At 40.2% G+C, this 24552-nt stretch overlaps 1 protein-coding gene across 1 annotated transcript in view; it reads left to right on the plus strand.

The window, feature by feature from the left end:
• LOC144027739 (ephrin type-B receptor 1-like) overlaps positions 1 to 24552 on the plus strand; it is a 153790-nt gene that overhangs the window by 85709 nt on the left and 43529 nt on the right. The window contains exons 8-12 of the mRNA XM_077535534.1: positions 5180 to 5255; positions 9091 to 9215; positions 14601 to 14766; positions 15045 to 15150; positions 15777 to 15838. Coding sequence (XP_077391660.1) covers positions 5180 to 5255; positions 9091 to 9215; positions 14601 to 14766; positions 15045 to 15150; positions 15777 to 15838 — 535 coding nt within the window. The remainder of the gene's footprint in view (positions 1 to 5179; positions 5256 to 9090; positions 9216 to 14600; positions 14767 to 15044; positions 15151 to 15776; positions 15839 to 24552) is intronic.

A 24552-nucleotide genomic window follows, 5' to 3' on the forward strand; every position in this document is an offset into this window, starting at 1 on the left:
TCTTTCATGAGTGGACAAGCTGATTAATCCAGGTGTGCCTGATCTCAGTAACTACAACATTAGCCAGACACACCTGGATTAATCAGTTTGTCCACTCTTGAAAGACAGGAAACAAAAATGTGGTATTCAGGAAGTAGTCGAGCTGTGCAAAGAGCCCATTGTACATAACAGCAGTACATATAAACTACCTCCAATCTCTAATAACACTTAATATTGAGGCACTTACTAGCTAATGCAAGCACACATTGAGTTCCTCCACATATTGACTCACTTCACAAGCATATTACGTTCCCCTTCATCTGACAATTAGTGTATTTTAAACTTAGAAGGGCCAAAACATCCCTAATGAAAATTAAACTGCACTAAAAAACTAGCCACTAGAGGGTGCTACAACTGCACAAATGAAAATCAACCTGACTTTTTTAACAGATGTGTGGCTTTTAAATATCGTTAACATGACGCTGACGATATTGTGGCAGTTTCAATATCACAATATCACGATATTGCCAGTATCGTTACATCCCTAGGGTGTACCCCGCCTACTGCCCAAAGCCGGCTGGGATAGGCTCCAGCACCCCTGCGACCCTTGTGAGGAAAAGCGGTCAAGAAAATGGATGGATGGATTTAAGCAACACTGCGTTTGAAATACTACTACAAAATATTTTATTCAACAGTAAATTGGTAACAAAATATCAGGGACTGAGCTTCAAAATTGAATAATCTCATTGTTCCACTTTTAATATGGAGCGTTTCGCCAAAATGTTTTTTGTACACCACTTTCTGCTCATGCTCTGCAAAACTCAGAGAACCTGCCCCCATATATAGCGATACCTTCTTGAGTTTTGGTTAAAATAATTGCATATCATACATCTGTCTGTTCAGTCACACAGACACAAGCATCCGTCTGAAAGAGAGAAATAATTTAATGCGTCCATCATGTGATCCTAAATGGTGAGGCACATTATAGATATCGGTGATTGTGTTTTGTCAGTGTCTTAAAATGTATGCTTATTGATAAAAGTGTACTGACATTATCATCCTATGGAAGCGTATTCGTAAAGTCAATATTTTACAAAAAAAAAAGACAAGGATAGAACCTTGGGCAACATTTTTCAGTTTTTTTATGTTGATTTGCATATTAAATCAATCTCACCAAAATGAAAACTGCACGTCATATCAAGGCAAGGCAAGGCAAGTTTATTTGTACAGCACATTTCATACACAAGGCAACTCAATGTGCTTTACACAGGGAAAGACAACACATAAGCATCAAGAAACAGTAGTTAACATTCAGAGGAAGAAAAATAAATGAAAAGAGGTTACAAAATTTACTAAAAAGAACATACAATAACAATCTTAAAACATTATTCAACACACTTAAAACATTTAACATAAGGAAGTTTAAAATAATAATAATAATTAAAAAAAACACTTAATTGAAGCTGTTTAAAAGTCCCTAATCAAAGGTATAAGAAAAAAGCAAAGTTTTTAACCTGGATTTAAAAGCATTTACACTGGGCTGACTTCACTTCTGTTGGTAGCCTATTCCATCTGTGTGCAGCATAATAGCTAAATGCAGCTTCACCATGTTTGCTTCGAACTCTGGGTTCCACTAGTTGGCCCAAGTCTGTAGATCTCAGAGCCCTGCTGGGTTTGTACTCAATCAGCATTTCTTGGATATATTCAGGACCCAAACCATTTAGTGATTTATAGACGAGTAGTAGAACTTTAAAATCAATTCTACAGCTGACTGGGAGCCAGTGTAAATCCTTAAGTACTGGAGTAATATGTTCTGATCTCTTTGTTTTGGTCAGAACTCGAGGTGCAGCGTTCTGAATGAACTGCAATTGTCTCATGTTCTTTTGAGAGAGTCCAGTCAGAAGGCTGTTACAGTAATCTAGTCTGCTGGAGATAAAGGCATGGATAAACATCAAACTTCATATCATATCAGCTCTTTTACAAGCTCAAGGTAAAATGAAAAGGCCATGAAAGATGCTTTGAATGTGGGGTGATTAGCACAGCAAAGTGTTTTTAAGAAAAGTTATGAAATGTACCTTTGCAAAGTTCTTCAAGGATTATCTTAAAAGCAGCCTTGATAGTAAATAATCTCATGTCTCAGCCACAGCAGGATGGATATCATTGTAACTAGATAACCATGCTGAGTTTTGACTTCTTTTGCATGCCATTAGAATTGATATAATTTATTGGGAATCAATTGCAACATTTGAATCTTGTAGATTATTTGCTGTAACTGAGTTTAACTTTCAAACTTTGATCAATCTTTACCATCATCATCATCATCAGTTCTCAGCGCCTGCTCCACAAGGTCCCCTGTCTTGTAACTGTCACCTTGTGACTGCCCTTGTGAGCACAGATCTGAAAGTGTGTGATTGAATTGCAACGAGTGCAGATCCACTTGATTCTACAAGTAGTTAGTTCTAGTTTCTAGTTCATTCACAATAATCTTCCATACAAAAAGAAATACACTATTTTAAGTGGTCTCTTGCGGATTGGTCGAATCAATAAAAAAATGACCCCCATAATTAAATTGTGAAATAAAATGCATTGATTTTGATCTCATATGTTCACTGGCTTTAAAATTGGCCTTAAAAAAAAGAAGAAAAAAAAAAAGAAAGAAAAAGATGGTTGGTCATTATAGAAAAGTGGCACCCAGGAATGAAACCAAATGTCCCATTGGGATAAATTCTATTGTGAATGAGTTGTTTATAAGTGCACAATGTGACCATAATAAAGGTTTTAATAACTGTACATGCAATGGTTAAAATAATATTTAAACATTACTTATACTGACTTATTTACTTTACTTTCATAAAAAGTAGGAAAGTTCAATACCATTCCTTTTTTCAGGCCAATACTAGTACAAGTACTCAACACTTGGGTCATCACCAATACTGATACCAAGTACTGAAACAACTGGTTTGATACAAAAAAAATTCCCCCTAAAAACACTGAAAACTAATTTCAAAGAAAGACTTATATACCCCAATATAGCATTTTCCCTTAAAATTGCATGAAATTTACGGCAATTTTGTAGTCTTCACATTTCTAGTTCCTGTTCTCGGTGGTCTGTTGTGTGCTGAGAGGTTTGGAGCCCAAAGCGCAGACACAAATAAGATTTAATCTATTTATTCACACTGAGAGTCAGAAACTAAGAGAGCTGTACACAGGAACAGACAGCAATAATCCAGCAACACGAACATCTTTCAGACAGCTAAAATGTAGACAATCAATCAATCTCATCATAGGTTGTGGCAAGACATCGTATGACATGGAATTCTCCGATTGGCTTGTTGACCCATAGATCACACAGTACCAAAGATTCCTGTCACCACACGCATCATCTAGGCATCGTATCATTCTTAGATCATATAACACAAAACTAGTAGAAAACCTGATGATGGTTACATGAGACAAAAACATCACTCAAACATCACTCTAGTTGAAACTTGATGATGGCTATGGAGGACCAAAACTGCCAAAATTCTAAATAAATAAATGACTAAATAAATAAATAAATGTATAAAAGTGAAAATAAAAATGAATATAAAAAAATATAATCCCCAAATTATATCTAAACAATCTTGTCCACTGTCTGCTCTCACTTGTTGTCTAACAACTCAAGTCGCAAGTTGAGGTGACGGTGGACACGATCTTCGTCCATTGCTGGAGCTCTCTATTGTAAGCCGGTGAGACTTCCTTGTTCACCGAGCTGCTCACTCGGCCAATGACAAGCAGTTTGCAACGGTGGAGTCCAACCCAAGACACGCTTAGGACCACCCCCTCATTTGAATAACATTTCCACTTGGCCGTACGGCCCAAAACTGCCAAAATTAAAAATAAATAAATAAATAAATAAATAAGTAAATAAATGACAAAAAGTTAAAATGAAAACGGATTTATTTCCATTTATATTTATTTTTTTAGATATAATTTTGGAATTATATTTTTTTATATTAATTTTTATTTTCACTTTTAGTCATTTATTTATTTATTTAGTCATTTATTTATTTCGAATTTTGGCAGTTTTGGTCCTCCATAGATGGCTTCATAAAACAAGAACATCACTCAAACATCATTCCTTCATGACTCGAGTCAAGTCTATATATGTATATATATAAATCCACTATGCTGTTAGAGAATCTTATCAAAGCAATGGTACTGTAGCAAAATAAAACAACCTATGCAAAACTTTTTATGAAAGGTGATATTTTTAATAACGATAACACAACATGCAGCAGACAGGTCCGTGCAGATGGTCCAGTCGTGCAGAATCCATCCTGGTATCAAGCACATATTTACAGTGTTGATTTTGAAATGAGTCAGCTGAAGAGTGGATTCCCAGTAGTTAAGGAAGTAACTGTTCACTTAATTACCTCACAGATGATTAAATCTGCTATAATGTCAGCCAAGAGATAAAGTGTTGCCTGTAAGCATGCTCACTGGCCTTTTCATTTGGTAGACCTGCATAATCTGCTAACATCCAGCACAAGAGCCATCAAAAATAAAATAAAATAAAAAATCAACCACAGTTTTTACTCAATCTTAACTCTTTTACTGCCTCACGTTATCAAAAAAAAAACTTTAAATGACAAAGGCTTTGATCATTCACGTCATCCTTGAAAACGTTCTATTTCATCAGATTTTGTCATGTTTCATTGTAATTTCATACACCGGCAGCCCATTGAAAAGAGATACAATGCTGCCATCTGCAGGCCATAGTGAGTGAGTGTTTTTGATTCCACAACCCATTGACCAGGCATTGCTGCACTTAGACGTTGCACTGCCCATTGATAAAAAGACAAAAAAACAGGCAGTCAAAGAGTTAATTACTTTTTTTTTTTTAACAATATTAGAATTTTGTGGTTATAGTTTGTAGTGATGAAGGACTGTTGCATCATATTGATAGATGTTCTTATTATTAAAATACATCAACCCCCTTCACTACAGCAAGTCATGTTGTTCAATAACTGCAAACCACAATGGTAAATAAATATACTTTTATATTACATTTCTTCAGTTGGATGTCGGTGTCTATAATTTGGCTGGCTTGCACGTGTCCCTTCGGAAAATAGATTTTCTATTCTTATCTGTTACTCACTCTGCAAGTTTAAATAACAGTTGTATAATGTATAAAGCTGATTATATTTACATTCTACAGGCTGTCAACGGAGTTTCCAATAAGAGCCCTTATCCCGCCCAGCAGGTGTCAATCAACATTACAACCAATCAAGCCGGTGAGTGCAAAAGCATTGTGTTGGTGAGCGCATGTGTGTGCGGCCATCTGTGGGGCGTGTGTAATGGTACCCTGGGGCAGTGTGGATTATGTGAGCAAGGGATGGCTAGGGGGATAAAGGAAATTGAGCTGCAGCCTTTTAATTCATAAAACATGTTCTCAGCTTGTCATCTCTTTGCCTCTGTCTTCCTTCCTACACCCTCCCTCTCCTCTGTGTTCCTGCAGCTTTCTTTCATCATGCTGTCCTTTTTGCCTCTGCCTTCCTCTTAGTTCTTGTTTTCTTTCTTGCCCTGCTCTCCTTCCAGTCTCTGACAGCATACTTCTCACAGACTGCAAAGGCAGCCAAGTTACTGGTCCATCAATACTTTATAGAGACAGACTTAAATGAAATATCCACCAGCATTTAGATGTTTCTATTCTGATGGAAAATAGTATTTACCTCATTTTCAGTATCCCAGGCTCATTCTTTCTCAATAAGTAATTCATTTTCTTCTGAGCAGATCTAAAATCTACTGCCAGATCCAAGCCTCCCTCATTCCATCACTGTTTAAGCATTTGACAAAAAAAACAAAAACAAAACTTCTTTCTTTTTCATCTCTATAAAGGAAGGCTTCTAAAACCATGCACAAATCCTGAGCATTTCCCAGGAGAAGTTTTTAACTCTTTGACCATCAAAAACGTTTAATGTATGCTAAAATCCTAATGAATGCCGCCATAAACATTAATTGATGTATACTAAGTTTTTATTTTTTATTTATTTTTTTATTTACTTTTTTATTTTTTTATCAAAAAAAGAGTGCTGCCTGGTCAATGGATTGTGGAATCCCAAAACACCTTCTAACTATGGCCAGCAGATGTGAGCATTGTATCTCTTCCAATGGGCTGACGGTTTATCAAAATTACAATGAAACATGACGAATCAGATGAAATTGAACGTTTTCAACGATGACGTGAACGATCAGTCTTTGTCACTTTAAATCTAATTCACAGTTTCACTAAACAAAAAATTGTGTCAAAGTCAATGTTGTGCAAAAAAAATGTATCTTCACAAAAAGCTTGTTTTCTTACTTTCACTTATGTCACTCAAATGACCTACTTTCAAATGGTGATTACTAAAGAACAGAATAAGGTACAAACATACTTTTTTATGGTTATGTCGTCGTAGCGCACAATATTTTGTTTGCCTTTAAAGTTGAGTGAAAATGCTCAAAATCAGCTGTCTGGGTTGTTTTTTGTATTTAACATTACATAACATTTGGCAGTTAAAGAATTAATGTGACAAAAAGGCTTCGATCATTTACATCGTTGAAAACATTCCATTTCAACCGATTCCGTCAGGTTTCAATGGAATTTCATACAGCTTGAGCCCATTGAAAATAGATACAATGCTGCCAACTGCTGGCCATAGTTAGTGGCTGTTTTTGGTTCCACAACCCATTGAACAGGCAGCGCTGCACTTAGACGTTGCACTGCCCGTTCATTTAAAAAAAACAAAAAAAAACAAAAAAAAACAACAACACTGAGCTGCCGTTATTTAATGTTTATGGTGGCATACAGCAGGATTTTACTAATTGTTAAACGTTTTTGGCAGTCAAACAGTTAAAAGTGAAAATTGATGAGAGCAGTCTTTCACAGCCATCATGGCTCAATGATTAGACTACAGTCGATGAATGTATGCACCAACTTCAAGGACGCATCTGTCAACTTCAAGGACGCATCTGTTGAGGAAGGACGCATCTGTACTTGCTCCTGCACTCGCTCGTGAATCTAACTACTTGTTGATTTTTGCATTGGGATTTTTAACTACATTGTTGCAGAATGCCTGGCGGAAAAAGAGCTGACGAGATTGAGGAGATAAAATCTTCTCTTAAAAAACTCAGTGGAATGGTTGCCGAATTACTTGAAATGAAGAAGAGCATTGAGCCACTTCTTCAGGAAATACAGCAATTGAAGAAAGAGACACAGGAAAAAGATCGACGCATTGTTGCCTTGGAACAAAAAGTGGATGATTTGGAACAAAATCTTCGTATCAACGATGTGATAGTCACCGGTATCAAGATCAAGCCGCGCCTTGGCCCTTTGAGAGCTGCGGCTAGCACGAGCACGGAAGATTCTGACCAATATTCAGGGAACGAGACTGTGGAACAGCAAGTGACACTTCAACTCAGAGATTTGGGATTAACTGTTGATCCTGCGCACATTCAGATGTGCTTTTCGCTTCCAACTGGAGGGACCGGCACCGGCAGTTCTGATCAGGTTTGTTGACAGAAAGAAAAAGATTGCTCTTCTGAGAGACCGTCACAAGCTTCGTGGGAAACATGTCTACATCAACGAAAACCTCACCAAACGAAATGCTGACATCGCCAAAAAGGCTCGACAAATGAGAAAGAATGGACCTATCGAAAGCACGTGGACAAAAGACTGCCGAATTTTTATTCAAACTAAAGATAACTCTGGTCAACTAAAAACACGAATCGTGAAAGGAGCTGAGGAATTGGCAGCGCTTGAGAGACAACAGTAATTCACAATATCACAACAACAACAACAACAACATCACTAATTACCCAAAGCTGGAGTTGTATATGATTATTTGCTGACTTTGCCAAGGCTAACTCTTGTTTATACACCTGCATTGATAACATGTATTGCTGTTCCCGTTTGAATCTAAATATTGTCTGGCTCGAATTCCGTTTGGACATTTGTTCTAACAGTCAAGGCTACATGATAAGGCTGTATTGTGGCTCCAATGAATCTGCTGTCAATACGCAAAATGGGGGTTGGTGGTCTGGTTCCTGGAATGCAGCTGGCGTGGGCCGCTCTGCTGGGTGAGCGAGGCTGGGCAGCGCACAGGAGTCATCAGATCCACAACATGCTAGCAACCAGTGGTGCTACCTGACCAGAATCGAGTGCTGAAATTGCTTGAAAGCAATGGGCTGAATGCAAGCCGATCTACTCTTCTGGAAAGCACAACATGTGTGAAAGCTGATCCGAGGTCAGCGAAGACCCTACTGGTGAAAGAGAAGAATTGCGCTTGCCTTGGCTGCTCTCCTGGCGGGGTGGGCTTGCTGGTGGCGTCTGGGGACCGACTCACCAGTGCCAAATGACTGGGACTAGCCACAATCTACACACGGACATTCAAGATGAACTGAGCGAGCAGTGTCTGGGATAGTATGGGATGGATAACGATAAAAATTAATGACTATTCTAAATAATGTATATGATTGATGCGTTATAGTAATGGGTCGATGGGGACGGGTCTCGAATAAGCTTCGGCTTCTACCCGTCAGCCCTTCTTTCGGATGTCAATGTTGCAAATGATGTGATGTGATTGATGTAAACTGTAATGTGTCCGAAAGGAAAAAATGAATAAACTAAACTAAACTAAAACATTTTTGCTGATAAAACCATTGTTCTGTACTATAGTCTAATATCATGAGCCCCATATAACTGCTAAACAAATTGTATTATGAATTATAGCAATGGTTAGTATGCTAACCGTTACGTTGTCTGCATCTATTTCTCGTCTCATCCCTCCACCTCTCAAAGTAATGTCATAATGAGATAAAAAACAACCTTCATATCCCAGCATCAAAACCATAAATACTCAAAACACTATGGCCGACAACAACACAGGCCGTTAAAATGAGGTGCAAAATGCATTATAGCCATTATTCTTGCTACCCCATTAGTGGCAAGCACATTTTCATGATGGGGTAAAATGCTTCTTCGGGGGTTGTAAATAATCCAACAGATGTCATTGCATCATTATATATATTTGCATAATTCTTGTATGATATTATGCTAACTGTGTGCACCTGTGTGTGGATTTTTAACAGCTCCTTCTGTGGTACCCATAATGCACCAAGTGAGCTCAACAAGCCGCAGTTTCTCATTGTCGTGGCCGCCCCCTGAACATCCCAACGGAATCATTCTCGACTATGAGATACGATACTATGATCAGGTATATTTGGATGATTAATGTGTGTTTGCGTGCTTTTTCCATACTGTTCAGTGCCAGCAGTCCATTAGATTCAATAAAATGAGCAAACCAAACGCAGTATCATCAGTTATCACGACTGTCGGAGGTGCAGTGTTGACACTGTTTGCTCAATTTAACTCCCTGTCTCACTTGCTGAAATACTGTAAACAACCGCTTAGTCATCGTTCATCTCAGGTATTGACATCTAAACAAAAACACGTCAACACAGTATAAATCAGCGGTGTCCAAACTGCGGCCCGTGGGCCATTTGCAGCCCGCCGTCCATTTTTTAGTGGCCCATGACAAATGCTAAAAATGGCACTTGACTCAGTTCAAATAAAATAAAAACAAAAATGTTTGGAGATGGTCAAAGTAAGAAGGGAGGGTGTTGAAAAACAAGTAAAAACACAAGTAAACGAAATAACTAAACCTAGAATTAAAAAAAACAGTTTCGTTAACGAAATAAAATAAAAACGAAAAGGCTTTTTAAAAAACAAACACTAACTGAAATTACATTTTATGTTTACAAAACTAACTAAAACAATAATTATAGCAAAAATGTCTTTCGTTTTAGTCTTTGGTATGATTTTTAGTAGATTTATTTTGATATCAACTGGAATAATGACGTTTGAAAGTATGTCACACAGAAGTGACGTCAAAAAAAAAAACAGAATGAATGGGACATGCAAGCCTTTAGGAGGTATGAAGAGTCTGAACATAGAATATAATCTATAAGCAAAATGTGGTGCTGTGGTGATCGGTGGATGACAGACACCATACCTCATACACAACCCACATTTTTTTTTTACTGACATCTTTTTATCTTGGCCTGTGAAATTTAATAAAATGTTTTGTCAAGAGGGAAGCCACTGCTCATTTTTAATACACAACGTCTCTGAGTCATTATATCAATAACTAACAGTTTAAATTACAAACCACAGAGTTTTAAACGCCCTTTGGTATCTATTCCATGGCTCCACTGACTTGATGACTGAAATTTTCCAGCACAATACAGTGCAGTGTTTGGCTATAATTAGGATGTTGTGCTGCAAAGTAAGAAATATCTGCATGTTTGTGCTTCACTGATGATGTTCAAACTGCTTATCATAAACAAATACACTAATCACTCATAAATAGAGTTGCCCTCATCTGATCAAAAATACATACTGTATTACATATTTTTTCATCTGATTGTTATTGGGTGATAAAGATCAGGTTTTTTACTTTCTTAATTATAAAAATGCCTCAAAGTGACAAAATGATGCTGAGATACAGACATCGCCAAATTAAATGGAACAGTAATAGATTAGTGTTATATTGCACAATGTAACCTTTTTGCGTTTGTGTGGAAAAGTAATAGAAAACCACGTACTGTTCTGGGAATCTATAGAAATGTTCTTCATATATTGAGCTGAAAGAACTCGTTTATTCAGATATGGACCCAAGAAGGAGACCATGTGTACTGTTCGATTCACCAACCGGGTGGGTTAATACCCAAATGATGCACTATTTGGATGGGTAGAGGATCCAAAAGCATGGAGGCAAGGCAGAAATGAATTCAATAAGTATTTAATTCTAAAAATGCAAAGCAAGGCTGAAGAACAAAAACAAAATCAAAGAAAATCCAAGCGAACTTATATCAAAGTAACACAAAACTCACCAATACTAACACGCAACAGACAGGGACTACATACCAAAGCAAACGAATGATCTGACCAAGACTGAACAGAAACAGGAAACGGCATACAAGCAAACTTAACAAGACAACGAGAATCACCTGGACAAGACACAAGCGGCTGAGGGGGCTGATTAGTAGACACAAGTACAGGGGCTGACAAGAACAGGTGGACACCAAACCATAAAAAGATGGACATGAACCACCTTGAACCAAATAGAAATGTAAACAAACAGATTATGACACACGGAGGGGGACTTGCAAACAGGCGATGCGCCAAAAATTCCATCACCAAAATTGGCCCAAAAGACTTTTATCATCGAAACAACACAGCTGAAGCAGGTTATTGTGATGACCTAAAATAGAAAGAAGCTCAAATCTTTAAAGCTAGCACCTAGCATCTGTTGCTGGCTAGCAGCTATGCCTAGGACTGAGCGGTCCGTCATGCCGCCTTAGCCACCTACGGTGCATCTAGGACGGCCCACTGAACTGTACGGAAGCGTAGAGCTGCCAATGTGTAGTAAACATTTTTGGCTGGCGAACATATTGAACGTATTGAAATATGTTCAAACATACTCGCAGATATGTTCGAACATACTCGCAAAGATGTTTGAACATACTCGCAAATATGTCCGAACGTAGTTGTAGGCTACATGCTACAAAGTTAGCATACCTTCCCATAATGCCACGGGGTATTATTTGCGCATGAGTGAAAACAAACCCCCCTTTTTTTTAGCCATTTGGGCCACATTACCAATTAATTAGAAAATTAAGTAGACAAAAAAAACAAAACAGTGTTCATTCGTAACTTTTATGATTTATTGTCTGCCGTTCATGATTTAGGTTCGTCATTCTTCAGCACGCGTAATACCCCATTGCATTATGGGGCGAAAAATGACGAACCTAAATCATGCACGGCAAACATAATAAATCATAAAAGTTACGAATAAACATTGTTTTTTGTCTACTTAATTTTCTAATTAATTGGTAATGTCCAAATGCCTTTTTAGTTTTGGCCAAAAACTTTCCTCTTATTGCATCCATAATGCCAACAGACAAAAATGTTAGGGCCAAGAATTTGACTACTGTTGCTGTCAGATACTGTAAATGCACCACTTTTCTGCCCATAAGAGATGGAATGAAAATACAGATGTAGTTGATGACTATATATACTAAAAGAGCAAAGTGAGAGCAAAGAAAGAGAAACTTCTCCCAAAAAATGTGCTAGTTGCCTTGTGATAAAGCAATCTGTCAAAATCAGATATATAACATTTAATTGATCATTTCCACTGTTTCTTCTTTTTATATTGCTTGCAGACAAGAAGAATATGGCAGCTATGTTTCCACTTTTCTTATACTGCCATCTCTTCTTCATTTTCACCTCGTCACCCCTCCTCCTGACTTCCTCATCCTTTGCCTTCACTCTTGTAGATAATGAGGTTTGAATTCCACAAATTTAATATGGTACAGGGTGGTAGGATTTTTTCCTCTTGCTTATCTCTGGCTAGCAGACCTTCTCAGATGGGGGCCAGCCTAGCCTCCCCTCTGTGGCAGGCAAAAATACCCCTTCCACCACCACCATCACTCACGCACGGACACGCACGCTCACACGCCTCACCTAAAGACCCAATTTCTGTGCAATTTTATCGTTTTTAATTGTTCACAGAATAAAAATGTACCTGTGTTGTGCCCATTTTTTTTGTGTCTAAGTGTCAGTCAAGATCAGTTGGAATTGGGTGTGTGTCTTTATGAATAGTATGAATTATTGGCTCAATTGTACCAAATGTAAAGAGAATATTTAAGAATAACCAATAAAAGTTTGTATGGGTTTTTCTATGATAAATTGTGTGTTGCTTTTTGGGGGGCAATGACAGTAACTGTAGTCCTGACCTTTCAACACTTTGACAAACTAATTTGTTTGGTACAGTGTCTTATTCGACAACGTACATCCATGAACCTCTTTTTCTCTCTCCTGAACACTTTGCCATCATCTTCCAGGCCTTACAGCATAAACCCCCCAGCGTGCAGCTTTCATGCCATCATGACAAAATCTCTATCATCCTTTTCCTCTTTTTATTCAGCTTCAGGATAACCCTTAAAGCTAGTGTGTGTTGTGTAGTTGGGGTTGAAGCAACTTGCCTTGGGTTTATAAGATGGGGTCTATACTTCTAATATGTTATCAACAAGAGGTGTGTTCATGGAAAATTAGTTTTTTCCTGATAAACATGTCTATATGTTGACTCTTTTTGTATGTTTTATTGTCGTAGTTGCCTAAAAGGGTCATAAATGTCCTTAAAGTGTCTCCACATGGCTGGCAGGCTGGTCATGTGGTATCGGTGTGTAGTATATGAGCATTGTAACGAGTTCAGAGTATACTGTATTGTAGGGGTGAAACAAGTCCTCAAGTAATACCAATGCTTTGTGTGAATTGTAACTATCCCCAACAAAACACGACAAAAAAAATACCATTTAACAATTTTAATGTACATTGATCATAACAGTGATAACAAATGACATTATTTCATTTTTTTATGCAAGATATGTAATAGAGTAAACCTCTGCAGGCACTCCTGAACTTTACTTGAACTTCAGATTAGCCAACATTACATTCAAAACAATGATGTAAGAATTGAAAATATTGAAAATTTAATAGGGATATAATGATATCTAAATGTCACGATATATCATCACGATATGAAGCTCACGATACGATAATTATGATATTGTGGGGAGGTTGGCAATATTTAAAAAAGGTCACAATATTGTAAAAAAAAAAAAAGAGCTCTTACTAAAAAAAAAAAAGCACAATATTGTGCTTTTGTACATAACATCAATATTATTGTTATAATGTGTTATTATTCTTATGTTATGTTGTTAATGCACACATTTATTTCGTCCACATATTGACTTGCTTCACAGGCATATTATGTTCCCCTTCATCTGACAATTAGTGTAGATTTTAAACATAGGGCCAAAACATCCCTCATGAAAATTAAATTGCACTAAAAAACTAGCCACCAGATGGTGCTAGAACTGCACAAATGGAAATCAACCTGACTTTTTTTTTTTTTAACAGATGTGTTGCATTTAAATATCGTGAACATGACGACGACGATATTATGGCTGTTTTATATATATATTTTTTATATCACAATATTGCGCTTATTGTAACATCCCTGAAATTTAATACGCAATTTTTTAAAAAAACACTTCACATCACTAAAAATACCCCTACCTGAAAAAAAACAAAACAAAAAAACAAAAACAAATGAGAGATGAGCATTACATGCAAATCAGGTAAAACTGATTTTGCTACTACTGTCTCATCTGAGTGATTTGATGTGCATACAGAGCTATTTGAATAAATTAATATCATATGAACCAGTTTCCAAAGGATGAAGTGGAAATTCTGTGTGCAAAGAGGGGGATTGTCATTTAAATCCAAGTTATCAGCTGGAGCTGTCTGGTGTGCCGGCAAACTGGGTTCATGTGTGACTCACAGTCAAGACTACCAATTTGTCACACCAAGTCTCTGCTCTTTGGAGATATGTTCCACACCATAACATAGCCGACGCGTAATCCAACCAAAGTGCACTAGATGAAGGTCACCGTAGTTTTTGATCATGTGGCAAGTTCAGCTGAGGGTCAGTATTCTTTCTCAGAAATGTTATCTCTTTGTACCGTCCTCACAGTCTCAACCGTCAGAGTCCAACAGTTCAGTAGTTCAGAGCGAGACCCCCGGTGTGATTCTGGAGGGGCTGAGGCCTGGCACCGGCTACGTGGTTCAGGTGAGAGCCCGCACTGTGGCTGGCTACGGCGCCTACAGCAAAGAGATGCTCTTCCAAACGCTCACTGATGGTAAGTGTGTGGGTGTGCTGCTGGAGTAGTGTGGAGGTGTGTGGAGTGGACGAGTGGGCGCTGCATGCACAATCAAGGGATATGAGAGGTTTAGCTAGATTGGAAATATGTCTGTATGGGAATGTAATTTCAGTCAACCTGACGTGCACTGTATGTGGGCTTTTGGAGCATATTTTGGAGCTAGTCAGACACGGAAAGTGATTCCTTTTGTATTATTTTAAGTGTTTCAGCAATTCATCTACGTTTTAATTTACTGAACAAGATTTGTGTTTTTGCAGATGAGTTCAAGTCGGAGCTTGGACAGCAGCTCTCCTTGATTGCAGGCTCCTTAGTAGGCGGAGTTTGTATTGTTTCTGTGGTAGCCATCGCCATCATTTGTACCAGGTGATACACCCATTTTTAAAAAATGAATTTTATACACAAATCCTTACTTTGCATGCGTGCAAGCGGAAATGATCTACTTTCCACTGATCTGCTTGATCTGCTTACATTTCATGGCGTAGGCTGAAAAGCGTCTTGCTTCAGGATACTCGCTCATTCGTGCGTAGAACGAGTTTGTTAAAAGTCGCAGCCCTGTAATCCCAAAATTGTCTGCTTCAAACTAAAATGGCTGACTTTCAGTTCACTTTCAGGCGTGGGTCCTTGAGACTTCTTCATGTGTCCTGTTGTGATGTACACTCAATTATATTTTACTGTAACCCTAAAATATATAGAGTACATTTACTGGCACTTGGGGGGGACACTGCAAGTTGTCTGCGTGAGGATCTATTACCGTACAAAAAATAAAAATGAAAAAGTTTCTTCAGCTCTACTCTCAGATCAAAGTCGAATAAACACAACAGTGACACATCACACAATAATAATGAATACCTACACGACTGTACTTTTTGCGTCAACTTCAGTTAATGAAAAGACAACCCAATTAGCCCGTTTTTGTGTCTGCGTGTCTAGCTGTATTAACTACCTTCTTCTTTTACAAAATCTGTTTGTTTTTCTGTTTTTCCCCGCAGGAGAAGGCAGTTGAAAGAGAGTGCGTATGGTGACAAGCTGCAGCAGTACAATGCAGGGGGAGGTATAACCCAGTGTTTATGTTAAATTTTGTACATAAAATAAGCAAAACTATTTGGACATTAGGCCATTAAAGGGATAGTTTGGACATTAATCTGTATTGCATCCTCACCTCTAGTAATGTGCAATCAGCACTGACTTACTCCTGACAGCTTTCCCTGACATGAGTTCTGGTCCGGTTTTGGTCGAGAGGAAAGTAGTCCGGCAAATTGGCTGGGGTCACGGAAATAAAGCGTTTTTCTTCTAAAAAAAAACAATTCGTGTTCAAAACAGTGATACATTTGCATCACAAAATTTCGCCCTAGCAAAGAAAGTCAGACTCCATTACTGCTGGGTACTATTTTTCTGTCCGTTCGTATCACTGCCTATGGAGTCACAAGAGTGCCAAAATTAATAGGAAATACAAACACAATCCATAAAAGAGAACATCAATCAATAAAATAGAACATTTACAAAAGCAGTTATATAAAGACATTCAATAAAAGAGAATATTTACTAATGCAGACATACAGTGGCATTTAATAAAAGAACATTTACAAATACAGACCTACAAAGGCATTCAATAAAAAAGAACATTCATTCCTATTAATTTTGGCACTCCTGTGAGTCATAGGAGTGCCAAAATTAATAGAAAATACAAAGACAATCAATAAAAGAGAACATTTACAAATCCAGACATACAAAGGCATTCGATAAAGGGTAATAGGAAATCGGAAATAGGATAATAGGATATATAAAGACAATCCATAAAAGAGAACATTAACAAATGCTTTCCCCTTTTGGCTTTTGCTTATTCCGTTTTGTTTTTGCATGGACTTGAATGCCTCATGTCTCGGAAAACCAAATGCCCTGCCCATAGCAATGGCCTTGGGCGGACCATTTGTTTTTACGAATGTGTGCTTGTCAAGACTGTCTGAAGTGGTTTTTCGAAAAAAAAAAAAAAAAAAAAAAAAGCCCCGCCCCTAATCTGTCCAGCCTGACTAGTTGATACCCGATCACACGATTCCCCACGGTTGCTCAGTGCGTGACCGGAAGAGCGTCAGGGGTAAGTCAGTGCTGATTGCACACTACTTGAGGTGAGGATGCAATACAGATTCATGTCCAAAAATCCAAACTATCCCTTTAAATAGATAACGGTATTGCCACAGTATTACTAAAATAATATACTGAAAACACTGAATAATGTTTAATTTTAAATGCAAAAATATAAAATCAGCAACCCTGTATTTTTTAATACAAATGTATATTAGAATTTATAAACAGCAACAACAAAAGTGAACTTAGATGGATGCTGCCGGACACAATAAACACAATGCTATGTTTAATAGCGGTGAGATATGAAAACAATCTAATTAATTTCATTTTAATCAAATACAAATATGCCTTTTGAGTTTATTATATATGAGTTTTAAGACTTATGCACATGTATTTTGTCTCACTCATCTTGAGCAAGCTGCTCAAATGTTTGAAGTGGGCCTTCATCAGAATTGGCTTCTCGAAGACCACTTCAAAATTGTCCAATGTTTTGTTCTTACCCATCTGTGGGTGTTCTTAGCTATCTGTGTGTTTGAGATCGTTATCCTTTTGGAGGACTAATGGCCTGCGCCTTAGGCCAAGCTTTCTTTCTTGAATGGAAGAGCACAAACAATTTTGGTTCTGCCATGTGTATAAAGAAAAGAACGCCATACCTCGCAGAATATGTGGAGGAGGCTTGTTCACGTTGTGGGCTGTTTTGTTGCATCAGGCACAGGGTGTCCTAAATCTGTGCAGGGACAATCCAGGCATTCTGGAGTCAAATGTGCTGCCTCGGCACATAGTGTAAGAAAGCTTTGTCTCTGTGCAGGTCGTAGGTCCTCCAAAGAGCCAAAACACATGGCTAAAACCAGCCAAGAATAGCTAAAAACCAGGCACTGGTTGTAAGAGTTGTAATCTAAATCGTATTGAACATCACCAGATGGAGTTGTCTGAAATACAGTGTACCTGTTGACAAGTGCACAAGTCTCATTGAGAGTTACCTTAATTGTGTGAGTGCAGTCATTCACTCTAAAAATAAATAAATAAATAAATAAATAAAAAAGAATTCCGTTGTTTTTACGGGGAAAAACCGGCAGCTGTGGTTACCAGGGAAATTATGTAAAAAATACAGTGGGGAAATGTAAACAACTTTACAGAACAACTTGTTTATACTACTCGTATTGAATTTACAATAAACAGTAACTGTTGCTGAATTTTACTGGGATTTAATGTACAATAAACACAATCTGCATGTACATTTTTCAGAACAAAATAGTATAAAATCAGCATGTGCTTGGAAAATTATGCTTCATTAGTATAGTGCTTTACTACCTTACAAGGCCCTCAAAGTGCTTAGTGGTTAACTACTGATTTCACAGGATCAGAACCAAGCGGACTTAAGCCCAATTCACACTGACTGCGGAACGGACGCGGTGCGTTTTCCGTACGGCGGCCATACGGATGCCGCAAGGACAGCAATTCACACCGCGTGTGTTGCGTGTCCGGAAATCTGCTCCCGACAGACCACAAGATCACGTGGGGTTCACGCTGACGAGTTGAGTTCACCCAATAACAACTGTTTATATAGAGTCCTATTTGTAAACAATAACCACGCTTGCCTATTGTCACATCGAAATCTGCTCCCAATAGACCACAAGATCACGTGGGGTTCAAGCTGGAGAGTTGAGTTCACCCAAATAACAACCGTGTATATAGAGTCCTATTTGTAAACAATAGCCACGCTTGCCTGTCGTCACATCGATATGCTTTTTGGACATTATTTCTGCGACTTCTACCATGGCTGTTCTCCATGGGTAAGTACGTTTTGTGTTTAAATAGTGTCATTTTGTCGTGTTTAATTTATTCTGAGCTCATTTTTTGTCTTAAACGTCCGACTGATGTCATGCTATGCAGCTAGCAAGCGTCCCTTGTCTGATCTCGCTTACCTGGCCAACTCTCCGTTACAAAGGGTTAAGGTCCCCCTTTATCTCAAACCGTAGTAACACGGGATTTACAGAGGTGACGGGGACGCTTCAAGCTGGCGTTGAAAAGGATTCGTTTAGGTTCTCACCGCCCTAGTTTTAGAATGTCACAACTCATTCACTGCCAGTCATTATAGAAAATTTTTACATTTCCAATACTCACGTGATATTACATTCAATAATTATATATAAACCGAATCTACCAAATAACAGAATAGACTCCCTACTTTTTGTCCCGTCTCGTTCTTTTATAATTGACAGCAGAAAAATGTAGGTTTGCCAAAATACAGCCATTTCTCCCATGGACTCTGAAACTGTGTTTATTTCCTATAAAATGGGGCAATGATGTCATCTACCGGTGGTTGGGCATCAGTAAAGTTGTTTCCAAGTTTGATATTTACAGTGGAGCATGCTCAGATTCGCCCCCATTTAGCACCGCTCTAAAAAATACAATTGACAAGTATACTTGTCAAAGGCAGTGAATGAGTTGAGTAACCTTTGATGATTTAAGGATATAAATCTAATCACACTCTTTTTACAGCGGCTCCCTTTCCATGATCGTTTGCACTTAGAAAGACCTAAATAAGTTTAGCTGTCCTTATCAGGACCGCGAGGGCTTGTTTTATTTTGTTTATGTAAGCCGAAGTAACCTTACAGGATTTTTGGAACACAGCCAACATGTATTTGGAACTATTATCTACTCGATAAGCGATCTTTAAGATATCTCTAAGTATGACTCAAATAGTAAGAGAAAAGTGTTAAAGCAGGAAAGTGAAAGTGGGATTTAGGAAATCAATGATTAATGTGACAACACACATAAACACTCTAAACCACATCTTGTCTTTCTTGATTTATTATTCGATTAATGTTCAAACCAATAGCAAAGCAAAATTGTTCAATAAGGAATATATTTTGATTAATGACAAGAGGTAATGATTCACACCATAATTTCAAACCAAACAAAATCACATGTACTCACAATTTGTTGCTCCTCACTCCAGATCATCAATTGAAGAAATACCAAAAAGTAAAAAGAAGAGCAAAAGCTTTGAAAGAGAATTATTCCTTTGCTGGGTGGACACGACAGGTAGCTATTCTGTGATGAACCACCTGGATCAAATTATCTTTAAGCTAAACTAATAGCTCAAAGAAGATAATTGAGGAAGTTGACCATTTACTCTCCCAGCTGTTTAATTTTAATAAAACTGATCAAAATAGGGGATAACTATAATCTTCTAACAGCCAATCAAAACAATTTGTCAACCACAAATTACTCTTATCTTGATTGTTAGAAATTCTTCCTCATTCAGCATTTGGGGATAAACGGGGCACAGAGCCAAATTCACTCCTCGACGGAGGGTGCTTTGCTCTTCTGTTTTTTGCGCAACCAGTTTCATTTTGTCTCTGCTAATTTATAACCTCGGATGCCGATATCATAGCATGACTAAGCAAGGGTGAACGTGTCCCAGCCAGTCTGTACTGGTTTTGACAGACTGCTGAGTTATAAGACATTTAGTGCTTACAAACGTTTTCAGTTCCTAAAATGGCCTGTTTTTGGGGACCTTCACGGAACCTGCTCTCCCCAGACTTCCCCTTTTAACTTGTGACCTTGCCAGTTTGGTTTACTCTGCAAAACACATTTATAGACAATGTCTAATTTTTATGCTGACAAACTACCTATGTTTTAAAAATAAACTATACTTCCTATTTGTGAATAAAATCCCTTCAAAGCTTTACACAACTTATTGCCCATAAAACACCAATACTGATTAATATGAATACAAAACTCTGTCACGCCGCCACCGGCGTGACGGGCCATGCTTTTATTTTCATAGTCATGTTTCCTGTTTTATTTTGATATTCTGATTCCCTTCTCACCCCAGGTCACTTGCCCTTCCTGCCGCTCCCTAATTACCGGTCCCCTCCCATGATTATCACCACCTGTCACCAATCAAGCCAGACAATAAAAACCACCTGCATTCTACCCTCAGTGCCGAAGTGTCACATCTCAGTGCATGGAAGCGTCCTCACAGTCCTCGTACCACAGTCCTTGTTTGATGCCTTGCCTTGCCTTGCCTTGCCTTGCCTTGCCTTGCCTTGCCTTGCTTTGTCTTGCGCCCTTAGTTTGCCCCTTGTTTTCCTCTCTAGCGGAGCGCCTTTTGTTGTCCCTGTTTTTGAGTGCCCTTTTTGTATCTCCAGTTTGGAGCTCTTTTTGTTCAGCCTTTTTTCCCTCTTTAAGAGGCGATTTGAGTTTCCTGTCATTAAAGCTGCAGCCTTGTTGGCCAACTTTATACCTGCGTCTGAGTCCTACCTCCTCTCGTCGTGTCAGTACACTTCGGCCAGCATGGAGTCAGCAGATAAGTTGGAGGCTGCACTGCGGAGGCAGGCCACTCGCTTGTCGCACCTGGAGGAGATCCAGCAAGCCATGGGCCACCCGGATAGGTGAACTTGCTGGACAGGTGCAGGGGCTGATGAGCCACCTGCAACACTCCACGCTACCCGCCACGAGACAGGAAACCACCGCTGAACCACCGACCACAACTCCAGCATTGGCCGGAGTAGGTCTGAGACTGGCTCCCCCGGAGCGTTACTCGGGAGAACCAGGACACTGCCAGGCATTCCTGACTGAATGCGATATCCATTTTGAACTTTCACCACAGGCCTTTCCAACAGACCGTTCCCGCGTGGCCTTCATGATCTCGCACCTGACTGGACGAGCCAGGGACTGGGCCACCGCGGAATGGGCACGAAACTCCCCGACCTGCTCAACCGCAGCCGGGTTTTGCATGACTCTCCGCCAAGTTTTCGATCCAGTCAACATGGATCGAGAGAAGATGCGAGAACTCAGCTATCTCAGACAAGGCAGAGAATCGGTTAATGATTACGCCATCCGATTCCGAACTCTAGCAGCCAAGAGTGGCTGGAACCACACAGCTCTCTTTGACCACTTCTTGAAGGGGCTCACAACCTCCATGCAGGAACTCTTGCTTCCAAGTGACTTACCCGGCGACCTGGACTCGTTGATTTCGCTTGCCATCCGCACTGATCATCGGAGGTGGGAGCTCAAGCAGAGCAGCGGACTCCAAGGGATACCCGGTTCTGGACCCCTCCAGCATCCACTGGCAAGTGAGACTCCACGATATGCATTTCCCCAGTCATCCACCGCGAGAGAGGTCAGTGGGAATGACGAGGAACCCATGCAGCTTGGTCGGGCCCAGTTAACCACAGAGGAGCGACAGCGTCGCCGCCAAGAAGGCCGCTGCTACGACTGTGGTGAACTTGGTCATCTGGTGGGAACTTGCACCGTGAAGAGAGGTTCACCGGTGAATTTCCCATCACCCCGACCTGCCAAGACCCAAAAGATCACGCAAGCCCAGATAAACCACCATGCTATAACCATAGACCTGCCAGCCCTCATCGACTCCGGTTCCGACGAGAGCCTCATGGACTGGGGACTCGTAAATCAAGTACGAACCATCACCGAACCCCTTGCCCGGACCATCCAGGCCAGAGCTCTGAATGGCAAGGAGCTATTCAGCATCACCCATATCACAGAACCCCTGGAAGTACGAATTGGACAACACATCGAAAATCTCCGTTTTCATGTAATCCAAGCTTCGTCACCCACTTTGGTTCTGGGACACCCTTGGCTACGTCAACACAACCCCCGAATCGACTGGAACTCCGGGAAAGTACTGGAATGGGGAAAGGACTGTATGGATCACGTCTTGGACCAATCAGCGACCAGTGCATTCTCAACCGCAGTCAACCAGTTGACTCTTGAACCTCTCGTTCCCGAGCCTCGCCAGGCACCGCCTCAAGCCCCCGAGCCTCGCCGGGCGCAGCGCCAAGACCCTGAGCCACGCCAAGTTCCTGCATCATGTCACGCCAAGTCTCTGCATCAAGTCACGCCAAGTCTCTGCATCACGCCGCCAAAGCCGTCCTCGCCAAAGCCGTCCTCGCCAAAGCCATCCTCGCCAAAGTCTACCATACCACACCAGGTCGGCCAAGCCTGCCACGCCTCGCCAAGTCTGCCAAGCCTGCCACGCCTCGTCAGGTCTGCCAAGCCTGCCACGCCAAGTCTGCCACGTTTGCCACGCCTTGCCAAGTCTACCAAGTCAAACCGGTCCACGAGATTCCCGTGGTACTTTCCGAATCTGATCCTTCGTTAAACAGTAAGAAAAGGTCTTCTATCAGGAACATCCTGAATTGTCCCGACGGGACTCTCGTCTGGCGTCTTGGACGCCCTCCTGAACTGCCTTTTTGTCTGGGACGGATGGGTGGGCCGTGTTCCCACCTCCGTGCCCCCTTCCGCCCGCCCTTGTTTTTGGACTCTTTGTGTCGAAAGGCCGTCAAGAGCCGGCCATTGAGGGGGGGTACTGTCACGCCGCCACCGGCGTGACGGGCCATGCTTTTATTTTCATAGTCATGTTTCCTGTTTTATTTTGATATTCTGATTCCCTTCTCACCCCAGGTCACTTGCCCTTCCTGCCGCTCCCTAATTACCGGTTCCCTCCCATGATTATCACCACCTGTCACCAATCAAGCCAGACAATAAAAACCACCTGCATTCTCCCCTCAGTGCCGAAGTGTCACATCTCAGTGCATGGAAGCGTCCTCACAGTCCTTGTACCACAGTCCTTGTTTGATGCCTTGCCTTGCCTTGCCTTGCCTTGCCTTGCTTTGTCTTGCGCCCTTAGTTTGCCCCTTGTTTTCCTCCCTAGCGGAGAGCCTTTTGTTTTCCCTGTTTTTGAGTGCCCTTTTTGTATCTCCAGTTTGGAGCTTTTTGTTCAGCCTTTTTTCCCTCTTTAAGAGGCGATTTGAGTTTCCTGTCATTAAAGCTGCAGCCTTGTTGGCCAACTTTATACCTGCGTCTGAGTCCTACCTCCTCTCATCGTGTCAAACTCAAACCAAACTCAAAATAAAAACACGTCATGTCAAAACCACATTTCTTGTCATCTCATTGTGACAGGCCTAACCTTCTTTCCCTACTCCATGTTAAGTATGTGTGTTATGACAAATGAGTGTGTGTGTGTGTGTACTGTGTTACCGTAAATGGATGTATGTGTTATGTTCTATGCTGGCTTCTGGTTCATAAGTTTATTAACCAATTATGGGGCATGTTTAAACGTTAATGAAGTTGACACTATACCAAAGATATTTCATACCAGTGTTGTGTGACATATCAGTGCTGTGTGACATACCAGTGCTGTGTGACACACCGATTATCTCATATAATATTGTAACGCAGCGTTCATTTGTTAATACACATTACAAGATTTTATCATTCATGTTAGTGACATCACCTTAATTCATTAATATTTTGTTTTTGGTGGCATCTGCTCAGCCCTCAGCCCGTGTTATCTGTCACCCTCCTCAAAAAACGAGTTCGACGGTTTTATTTTGAAGTATACCGGATTTATCTTAATGCGAGACTCTCGATTTCCTGTCCGGCTCGTGTCATTTCTTCAGCTGCATGAAAATCCGCATGCGGCGTCCGGAAGAAATAGAACGCTTGCGGAAACCTTCCGCATCGCCGCAGTCGTTCCGCACCGCAGACGCACCAGACCGAAGCTGGTGTGAATTAACGCGTAGACTTGAATGTGTTCTGCGGAACGGACGCAGTGCGTTCTCCGTACGGACTACGACATCCGTACGGAGAACGCACCGCATCCGTTCCGCAGTCTGTGTGAATTGGGCTTTAGATTACCTTGCTCATGGA

This window comes from Festucalex cinctus, chromosome 10 (assembly GCF_051991245.1).
Source record: "Festucalex cinctus isolate MCC-2025b chromosome 10, RoL_Fcin_1.0, whole genome shotgun sequence".
NCBI classification, from domain to species: Eukaryota; Metazoa; Chordata; class Actinopteri; order Syngnathiformes; family Syngnathidae; genus Festucalex; species Festucalex cinctus.